Below are 10,351 nucleotides of genomic sequence, written 5' to 3'. Positions count from 1 at the left end.
GTCCTCAAGGCCCGCTGTGGATCCTGGTTTTGGTTCCAGCCAATCCAGCACAGACAGTTGAACCAACAAGTTTTCTGTTAAGACAAGCAGCACCTGACTGCAATCGATTGCTTGCACTTGTAAAACACCAGATTGGCGAAGAGGTGTCGTCATCTTGTTTGGTTGGAATAAAATCCTACACCCACAGTGGGCCTTTGTTGAATAGGTTGGAGACCCCTGGTGTACACCTTGAACAGCCAATCACATGGCACACATAGACAAACAACCACTCAAATTAACAATCACACCCATGGAGAATTTAGACTACAGCAGGGGTGTCCAAGTCTGGTCCTCGAGAGCCCCTATCCAGCTAGTTTTCCATGTCTCCCTCCTCCAACGCACCTTAATCAAATAATCAGGATTGTTATCAGGCTCCTGCAGAGCTTGCTGATGAGCTCATTATTTGATTCAGTTGTGAAATAGAAAACAAGCTCGATAGGGGCTATCGAGAACCAGACTAGGACACCCCTGGACTAGAGTGTTCAATTAGCCTAGCATGCATGTTTTTAGGATGTGGGACTAATCTGGATCACCTGAAGAAAACCCATGCAGGCACAGGGAGAACATGTAAAATTCCCAAAGGAAGGCCAGAGCCCTGGACTGAACCCTTGATCTCAGAACTGTGAGGCAGACATGCTAACCACTCTGTCACTGTGCCGCCCTTAAAAGAACTTAAGAATTTAAATTCTGCCTACTTAAACTCTTTAGTTAGGGTGACTTTTAGGAAGTTTTATTTTTTTACAGTGTACCCTTTGGACACACTAATGCTGAAACCCATCCAGGATGTGTCTTTCTTCTTTGTTTGTACTAGTGAATGTTTGTTGGAAGGACAGTATGAAGTCAAAGTGCAGATGAAGGACAGAGTATTTATTTGCATCTGTTCATTACAGCCTCAAAGCAGACTCGCTCAGACTGGGCTTGGAGGTCTGTGTCTAATGTTCTGTGTGTTTTCTCTGGGCCGTGATGAACCTGTCTGTGGTACTGCTGCTTCTAGTCCTGCCGGCTCTGGTCTTGGCCCAAGGCTGCGGCCATATCCGTAAGAGACAATGACTTCATGCTTGCTTTTCTTAGACTGAAATCTTTTTGCTGGTCAGAAGTGCAGTTAGGAGGGACGGTTAAAGGTTTAATTCAGTCATTCTTTACCTTTCACTAGAGGGAGCGTATAAACCCCACTTTAGGAACTACTGGATTTGTGGACACTGAAGAATGGCTGGATCAGTGTTAAGGCTGATTTATGGTTCTGCGTTGTGGTGACGGCAGACCTACGTCATTAACGCAGACCTAATTTGGACCTTACGCCGTAGCCTAACGTGTGCCTAAAAAAAAATCCTGACTATGATTCATGCCAACGCGTTGTGAACGTGAAAGGACTGAGATTTGTCAGCTCAGAACATTTTTTCTGGTTCAGCACAACAACAATGCCATTTTAAACCATTCAAACACCTCCACAAATGCCGTCTGTGTCGCCTATGCCTCAACATTTGTTGTTCAATGTTGATTAGCTGCAGCTCCAAATACATGCTTTCCATCTCCGTTGCCATGGCTGTCTATGACCAGAGGATAACTAAAGGAATTCGACAAGAGGCCCCTAAAGCTGTACACAGACAAAGCCACACCTCACTAGTGGCTTGGCATTTAATTACAGAGAAACGTGTTCCCTAACCCTTGACGCAAAACTTCAAATGTTAAATGACGACGTACTTTCTACACCGTTGCGCCACTGTCAACGGAATGCAGAAGCATAAATCAGTCCTTAGGGTTAAGTGTTTTGTTTAACCCTCATCTTTTTGCATGGCTGTTTGGGTTTTTTTCTAATTGTGCTCTGTTTCGCAACAGAACCGTTGCTGGATCCAGCTCTGATGAATGTAGTTCCTAAACTGTCAGATCTACGGTCACCGCTCCCTCTGACTGGAGGTTCTATGATGAGCATGTCTTCGTCATTTGATTTCAATGGAACCAATCTGGAGTGGCAGGCGTGGACGGGTCAGCTCCCCGACGGAGCTGTGTCCATTTACAACACTTACACTAAACGTTTCGACTACATTTGCAAGCACGGCTGTGATTCAGGCTACTATAATGCCAAGGAAGGAGATTTCTGCGTCTATTCCTACGCTGGCCGAGCTCTTCATGCCATAGACTTTTCCTTGCTGGTCAACAAAGACAAATTTGAGATCTTGCAGTGGAAGGAGGGTTCCTATGGTTCAGTGGCTTGGAATGCAGTCAAAAACTGTAAGGACGAGGACAAATATGTTGGTAAGAACGAGTACGGACTAGGCAAGGTGCATGTCACCCACAGAGTCTTTTACTTACCCTGGGGATACTGGGAGTACATCTACCCAAAAAACTACATGTTCTTAACTATTAACGAGGACGTGGCGGACGATCAACTAATGGACGTGGTGTACAAAATCGATGGCGTCAACGTGGTGGAGTATCCTCCAGAAATGATGAAAAATGACACCATCAAGAACAAAGACTGCCTGGAGGGCAGGGTTACAGACACTATCAGTAAGAGCAGTAAGGTAGAGCACAGGTGGGACCACACCTTCAGCCTCTCTCTCTCAGCCAGCACCACCATCAGCACTGGGATACCCCTTCTGGCCAAGGGAGAAATCAGATTTAGCCTTGAGACAAATGTTGCGCTTACCATGGGGACCACTTACACCGAGAACAATGAGCACAGCATTAAGTTGGCTTTTGTGGTCCCGCCCAACAGCGTATGCAAAATCCACATGGAGGGCAAAAAGTATGGGGCAGATATCCCATACACCGCTCGCCTAAAACGCACTTATGCCAACGGTGAGACCAGGTGGACCACTGTCAGTGGAACCTACAGAAGCGTCCAGATCTCTGAAGTCAATGGCAAGCTGGACCGCTGTGAACCGTTGCCAGACACCAAGGCTTGCTGAAACACACTTTGAAGATCTGTGTTATTCAAATCATTAAAAAAATCTGAAAAAATCAAACAACATCACTTGACTGACTTGCTAATACCCCCATTGTTGGAGAAAGGTGTGATGACCGGTAAGTGTCAGGCAGTTTACAAATTCCAAACGCTTTGCAAATTAAAATAACCAAATAAATAGATAAAAAAAAGAACCACAAAAACAAATGCCAAAAGCTGCAACACAAATACAAAATGACCAGAACGGAAGAAGACTTGCATGAGTACATGAATGAATGCCTTTATTGTTACTGCACATTTAAGCAATGAAATTGAGAGAGACAGCGAGAACCAAAAGTGGTATTTGCCATGTGGCAAAAATGTTTTGCCATGTGGCTTTTTTTTTTGCCATGTGGCAATTTTTTTTGCCATGTGGCAAAATGTTTTTGCCATGTGGCAATTTTTTTTGCCATGTGGCAAAATGTTTTTGCCATGTGGCAAATTTTTTTGCCATGTGGCAAAATGTTTTTGCCATGTGGCAAATTTTTTTGCCATGTGGCAATTTTTTTTTGCCATGTGGCATTTTTTTTTGCCATGTGGCAAAATGTTTTTGCCACGTGGCAATTTTTTTTGCCATGTGGCAAAATGTTTTTGTCATGTGGCAATTTTTTTTGCCATGTGGCAATGTTTTTTGCCATGTGGCAAAATGTTTTTGCCATGTGGCATTTTTTTTTGCCATGTTGCAATTTTTTTTTTGCCATGTGGCAAAATGGATTTTGCCATGTGGCATTTATTTGGGGTATGTGGCAAAATGCATTTCGGTTTGTGGGGGGGTATATGGCTGTTTTGCAGGCCATACAAGTCCATGCCATTGACGGCTATGCACGTCCAAATTGTATTTTCATTTTAAATGACAGAAAAGCATCTGTGGCTGTGTTTTTTGATCGTACACTTTACATTAGAGCATATCGGCATTCAACTGGAACCCCAAGTAAGGCTGTGCCATTGACGGCTATGCACGTCCAAATTGTTTTTTCATTTTAAATGGCAGAAAAACATCTGTGGCTGTGTTTTTTGACCGTACACTTTACATTAGAGCTTATCGGCATTCATCTGGAACCCCAAGTAAGGCTCTGCCATTGACGGCTATGCACGTCCAAATTGTTTTTTCATTTTAAATGGCAGAAAAAAATCTGTGGCTGTGTTTTTTGACCGTATACTTTACATTAGAGCATATCGGCATTCAACTGGAACCCCAAGTAAGGCTCTGCCATTGACGGCTATGCACGTCCAAATTGTTTTTTCATTTTAAATGGCAGAAAAACATTTGTGGCTGTGTTTTTTGACCGTACACTTTACATTAGAGCTTATCGGCATTCATCTGGAACCCCAAGTAAGGCTCTGCCATTGACGGCTACGCACGGCCAAATTTCGGTGTCAGCTGTCTTTCTGCACTGATGAATCTTGGGTATACGGTCACTACGCTCGCGGTTTGACTACCAGGATATTTCAGTAGCCACGTCAACAATTACAGGTAAGTCTTAATAATAATACTGCTTATGTGTTTATATGATTGTTTTGTATGTTTAAAAATAAAATAATTTGTACGTCTCAGTTTTCTTTTATTCTCCTTTCACACAGATACTGAAACACTGTTACGCAATGTATTGATTCTAGTTTTCCGTCTGTCCAAACAACTGTAAGGCTGCCACTCCAATTTCGCTGCTAATAATAAAAAACAATGTATGTGGCAACTATAGCTGAGGATGACATCAGGGCTATTTTCAAGTTGAGGGCTAGAAGTGTGTATGAGCTTGTTAAGTGCAGTGCTTGGAGTGCTAATATTTACTACTTGTCTGTAATGCAATGTGATAGCAATAGTTTTTAATATAAGTAAAGAAGTGAGACCATTTGTGTTTTTGTCCCACAGAGAAGTTTGTGGTAGCCTGCTTCTGTGGGGATAAATCAGCAGATACCAAAAGAGCACATTACCACTGCCCCTCCTGCAACTTTCAACCATTATCAAGGGACACAATTTTTATACAGCATCTCAAAAAAGTTCATGGTGAGATACTAATGTCCTATGATGGATTGTTACTTTGCCTTTCATGATTGTAAAATTGTTCTGCAAAACAGCCATATACCCCCCAAAATACTATATACCCCCCCACAAACCGAAATGCATTTTGCCACATACCCCAAATAAATGCCACATGGCAAAATCCATTTTGCCACATGGCAAACAAAAAAATGCCACATGGCAAAAAAAATTGCCACATGGCAAAAAAAAAAATGCCACATGGCAAAAACATTTTGCCACATGGCAAAAAAAAAAAATGCCACATGGCAAAAAAAAATTGCCATATGGCAAATAAATTTGCCACATGGCAAAAAAAATTGCCACATGGCAAAAACATTTTGCCACATGGCAAAAACATTTTGCCACATGGCAAAAACGTTTTGCCACATGGCAAAAACGTTTTGCCACATGGCAAAAACATTTTGCCACATGGCAAAAAAAAATGCCACATGGCAAAAAAAATTGCCACATGGCAAAAACATTTTGCCACATGGCAAAAACCACTTTTGGTTTTCGGCCCTGCTGGAAATTGAGGCGCTCTTCACAGTGCAAATAGTAATAGTACAAATTCAAAAGTGCAAGTAGTAATGTAAAAATCTTGAAATATTTCCCAAAAAGAGAGAAAAAATACATGGAAGTATTGCACAGAGATATGTTACGATACGGCATACAGTAATTAATTAAATGGGAAAACACCAAAGTTAAACTAAACCTATATATTGTAGCATTTATAGGGGCAACGCCAACTTCATTAGGGTGTTCAATGTTTTTTTGCAACAGAGAGCACGAATACAACTACAGTAAGTCTTAGCCGACGCCAACAAAGCAACAGCCTTCGCAGAAACTCGTCCACCCCCCACTTTCTCTCCAGTCTGTCACGCAGTGCGTTTAGGGACGGCATTTAAAACAACACTTCGCACATCGACTATGTTTCCAGACTCAACAAATGCAACGTTATGAATCTTTTTGTTTTCCAATTTATTTTTTTGTAGTAAGTAGAGATTATTATTATTATTATTATTATTTCATAGATACAGTGGGGCAAATAAGTATTTAGTCAACCACCAATTGTGCAAGTTCTCCCACTTGAAAAGATTAGAGAGGCCTGTAATTGTCATTGAAATTCACAGTAGAAAGATGAAGTGAGCCATTTTTCTCTTTATTAGTTTTGTTGTAGAATGTCAAAGAATTATTTCCTGACCCATGTACAGTGGGGCTAATGAGTATTTAGCCAACCACCAACTGTGCAAGTTCTCCTACTTGAAAAGATTAGAAAGGCCTCCAATTGTTAACATGACTAAACCTCAACCATGAGAGACAGAATGTGGAAAAAAAACAGAACATCACATTGTTTGATTTTTAAAGATTTTTTTTTTCCAAATTAGAGTGGAAAGTAAGTATTTGGTCACCTACAAACAAGCAAGATTTCTGGCTATCCAAGAGGTCTAACTTCTTCTAACGAGGTCTAACGAGGCTCCACTCGTTACATGTATTAATGGCACCTGTTTTAACTCATTATCTGTATAAAAGACACCTGTTCACAGCCTCAGTCAGTCACACTCCAAACTCCACTATGGCCAAGACCAAAGAGCTGTTGAAGGACACCAGAGACAAAATTGTAGACCTGCACCAGGCTGGGAAGACTGAATATGGAATAGGTAAAACGCTTGGTGTAAAGAAATCAATTATGGGAACAATTATTAGAAAATGGAAGTCATGCAAGACCACTGATAATCTCTCTCGATCTGGGGCTCCATGCAAGATCTCACCCCGTGGCGTCAAAATGATAACAAGAACGGTGAGCAAAAATCACAGAACCACACTGGGGGACCTAGTGAATGACCTACAGAGAGCTGGGACCTCAGTAACAAAGACTAAAATCAGTAACACAATGCAATGCCAGGGACTCAAATCCTGCACTGCCAGACGTGTCCCCCTGCTGAAGAAAGTACACGTCCAGGCCACTCTGCAGTTCGCTAGAGAGCATTTGGATGATCCAGAAGAGGACTGGGAGAATGTGTTATGGTCAGATGAAACCAAAATAGAACTTTTTGGTAGAAACACAGGTTCTCGTGTTTGGAGGAGAAAGAATACTGAATTGCATTCGAAGAACACCATACCCACTGTGAAGCATGGGGGTGGAAACATCATGCTTTGGGGCTGTTTTTCTCTGCAAAGGGACCAGGGCGACTGATCTGTGTAAAGTAAAGAATTAATGGGGCCATGTATCGAGAGATTTTGAGTGAAAATCTCCTTCCATTAGCAAGGGCATTGAAGATGAGACGTGGCTGGGTCTTTCAGCATGACAATGATCCCAAACACACAGCCAGGGCAACAAAGGAGTGGCTTCGTAAGAAGCATTTCAAGGTCCTGGAGTGGCCTAGCCAGTCTCCAGATCTCAACCCCATAGAAAATCTGTGGAGGGAGTTGAAAGTCCGTGTTGCCCAACGACAGCCCCAAAACATCACTGTTCTAGAGCAGATCTGCATGGAGGAACGGGCCAATATACCAGCAACAGTGTGTGAAAAGCTTGTGAAGAGTTACAGAAAACGTTTGGCCTCCGTTATTGCCAACAAATGGTACATAACAAAGTATTGAGAAGAACTTTTGGTATTGACCAAATACTTATTTTCCACCATGATTTGCAAATAAATTCTTTAAAAATCAAACAATGTGATTTTCTGTTTTTTTTTCTCCCCACATTCTGTCTCTCATGGTTGAGGTTTACCCATGTTGACAATTACAGGCCTCTCTCATATTTTCAAGTGGGAGAACTCGCACAATTAGTGGTTGACTAAATACTTATTTGATCCACTGTACATATAAAATCAAATTAAACTTTATTTCACAATATTACAAACACTATGTTCTAAATACATTTAATATTGTTAAAATTTAACTTTAAAAATTATAAATTGTTAAAGTCACGTTAATCTGTATTACACACAGACACACACACTTCAATTTTAGAAGTATTTCAGAAGTATTAAAGCAGTAATGTGAAGTAATTTCATAACATTTCAAATAGGGTCACAAGTAAAGTAATTAAACATTGGCCAACAAATAAAGCATGAAAAAATAATTTATATGTTGTATATTTGACAAAATAATCGCGTTTCCGAAGCTCGAGCCTGAAAGGGGACAAACCCGGAAGTGATACGTCACACCGGTAACAGCGATGGCAGCTCCATACATACGGCCGCCATACAAAGCCCTTCAAACAATGATTCAAACAGCGATATAAGCGATAGATCGAGCGCAAGGGAGGAGATCCAAGTTTTTGAAGAGTTGGAGGAAGAAGAGGAGGTTGGCATTTTATGTTGGACCTAACATGTATTAGCTAGACGCTAATCAGGATGCAAACAATGTGCCTAGACTACCTGACATGGAATGGATACAAGACCCATCGAGATTACAAGATTGGTCAAATATAGGCTGTTATTATTTTCATGATTTGAAGATGCAGGCATTTGCACATAATTTTATGTTTTTGTCTATCTGATGACATTGTTTAAAAAAATAATAATCAGACTTCATGTTCATTTTGGCAGATCCGGCAGCTCTCGTGCATATAAAATAATATAAAAACGTTGAGGGGAACGAAGGAGATGAGTCGATGGCTTTCTCCACTTTATTGTGGCAACAATAAGAAAACAAAATAATAGCCGACTGCCGCCACATTCGACCGCGAAGTTTTGCTTCTCGCTGATCTCCTCCTCGCCTCTTACTACTCCAGTGTCTCTTAAACAGATCGTGCATAGTGTCTTGTTATGAGCTTTTTGTTTACAAACGTATCGAACACACGACGTGCTGACAACTTTGTTTCTTTATTAACACATGGAGCTAACAGTACAACACAGCTCGGGGCTCTCGGGAGGAAGTGGCGTCTAATGGCGTGAGGAAATGTAGTTTCTTCACAGAAGCGAACAGATTACAAAGCACCACTTCAGTGTTGTCCCGAGACTACATTTCCGATGATTCACTGCGTGACCTGATTCGCTGCCAGACATTAAAAGCAACACGCATGTTGTTGTCACCTGTCAGCGGCTCTTGTACGCAAAACACAAACTAGAACGCTATCAAGCGATCACCGTGAAAGAAACACAGAACCGTACAAACGCAATGCAATGCTTGAAGCATGAAGGTGGAAATACATAATACAAATACAAATAAATGTGCACAAACTCACCGGCGGTGTGTATCTCTTACTGCAACGTGACCGTGAATTACCGCGACGCCGACCTGCTTATATGCACATCCACACCCCTTTCCCGATTGACAGTGGATTAACCCTTTCGGACAAGATCGTAGATGACGCACAATTTAAACACGCTTAACCTAGCGAAAGCAACAACAACTATGATCGGGGATTGCCACGAGTTAACTTTCGGCTAACGTCGCTATCTTAAACTGTTCATTCCACAACAGTTGGCAGCTCTGCTTTGACAAAGTCACCAGTCGTCTATCCAAAAATCACACTTACTTTTTGGCAAATCCTTGATCATAAGAAGACCGGTTAAGGAAGCAGGCATCTTCGAAGTGTTTGCAGCAGAGAACACTACTCGATGATGGCCTGAAAATCATTCGCTTCTTGCGAACGAAAGATGTCCATTTACGTGCCCTGCTATCCTTTGGCCACTCATACAACTTTTCGTTTGAGTAAGAACAAAACATCGCCACACACCGCCGTGGCATCTTACCGAAAAGCAATGCAACAAACAATACTGTTCTATGGCGGACTTCCCTCGCACTTCCCGGTGTGACTTAATTTCCGAAGATTTCCGAAGATTGCCGGAGAAAAGCATTTTCGTTGTCAAGGGCGTTGCTATGGGTTAAACAAAGAATCTGGAATGGTTGCGTTAAAAAAAATAAAGAAAATATGCTTATAACTGTTTAGCCATTGATATTATTCAAAAACATGGTTGGCCAACTTTACTTCACATTACTGCTTTAAGGTAATTAGAGATATTTCATTAGGGAAACCTTGGGCCAAGGTTGTCAGATATGTAAGTACTCATCCAGTAGAGGTGGTTGTATGACATTAGCTGCAAACGGAAGTGTGAGGGGTAGACGCTAGATATCACAGAAGTACAATAGAAAAAGCACCCACTTACTGTGCGTCTGATTTACGTTATTGGCTAACATGAAACAAAGTTGTCCACTGGATGATACCGTGCCTACTTCTGAAAACCTTTAGCCAGAGATGGACACAAAGCGATATCTACCAAAGTGTATCTACCGTTGTCCCTTGTAAGTCTACTTCCGTTGTGAATCTATTTCCGTTGTGGTCATTTTGTATTCCTGTTTTGGCTACCGTCAGCGCTGTGATTAAATAGATAAATAACTTT

General features: G+C 41.5%; 1 protein-coding gene across 1 annotated transcript; it reads left to right on the top strand.

The window, feature by feature from the left end:
* The first annotated feature begins 907 nt into the window (after window positions 1-907).
* LOC130913730 (natterin-3-like) lies at window positions 908-3,032 on the top strand. The gene is made up of 2 exons (XM_057832548.1): window positions 908-1,075; window positions 1,876-3,032. Exons 1-2 carry the CDS (start codon window positions 1,003-1,005, stop codon window positions 2,946-2,948), a joined length of 1,146 nt encoding a protein of 381 aa, XP_057688531.1. The 5' UTR covers window positions 908-1,002; the 3' UTR covers window positions 2,949-3,032.
* The last annotated feature ends 7,319 nt before the right edge of the window (window positions 3,033-10,351 follow it).

Source organism: Corythoichthys intestinalis, chromosome 3, assembly GCF_030265065.1.
Source record: "Corythoichthys intestinalis isolate RoL2023-P3 chromosome 3, ASM3026506v1, whole genome shotgun sequence".
NCBI classification, from domain to species: Eukaryota; Metazoa; Chordata; class Actinopteri; order Syngnathiformes; family Syngnathidae; genus Corythoichthys; species Corythoichthys intestinalis.
This window is presented reverse-complemented; position numbering and strand designations above follow the sequence as displayed.

Excerpts from the sequence above, each read along its gene's own strand:
- LOC130913730 (XM_057832548.1), top strand. The coding sequence starts at position 1,003 with ATGAACCTGTCTGTGGTACTGCTGCTTCTAGTCCTGCCGGCTCTGGTC. Across the intron at positions 1,076-1,875 it reads CCAAGGCTGCGGCCATATCC|AACCGTTGCTGGATCCAGCT; the intron begins GTAAGAGACAAT and ends GTTTCGCAACAG.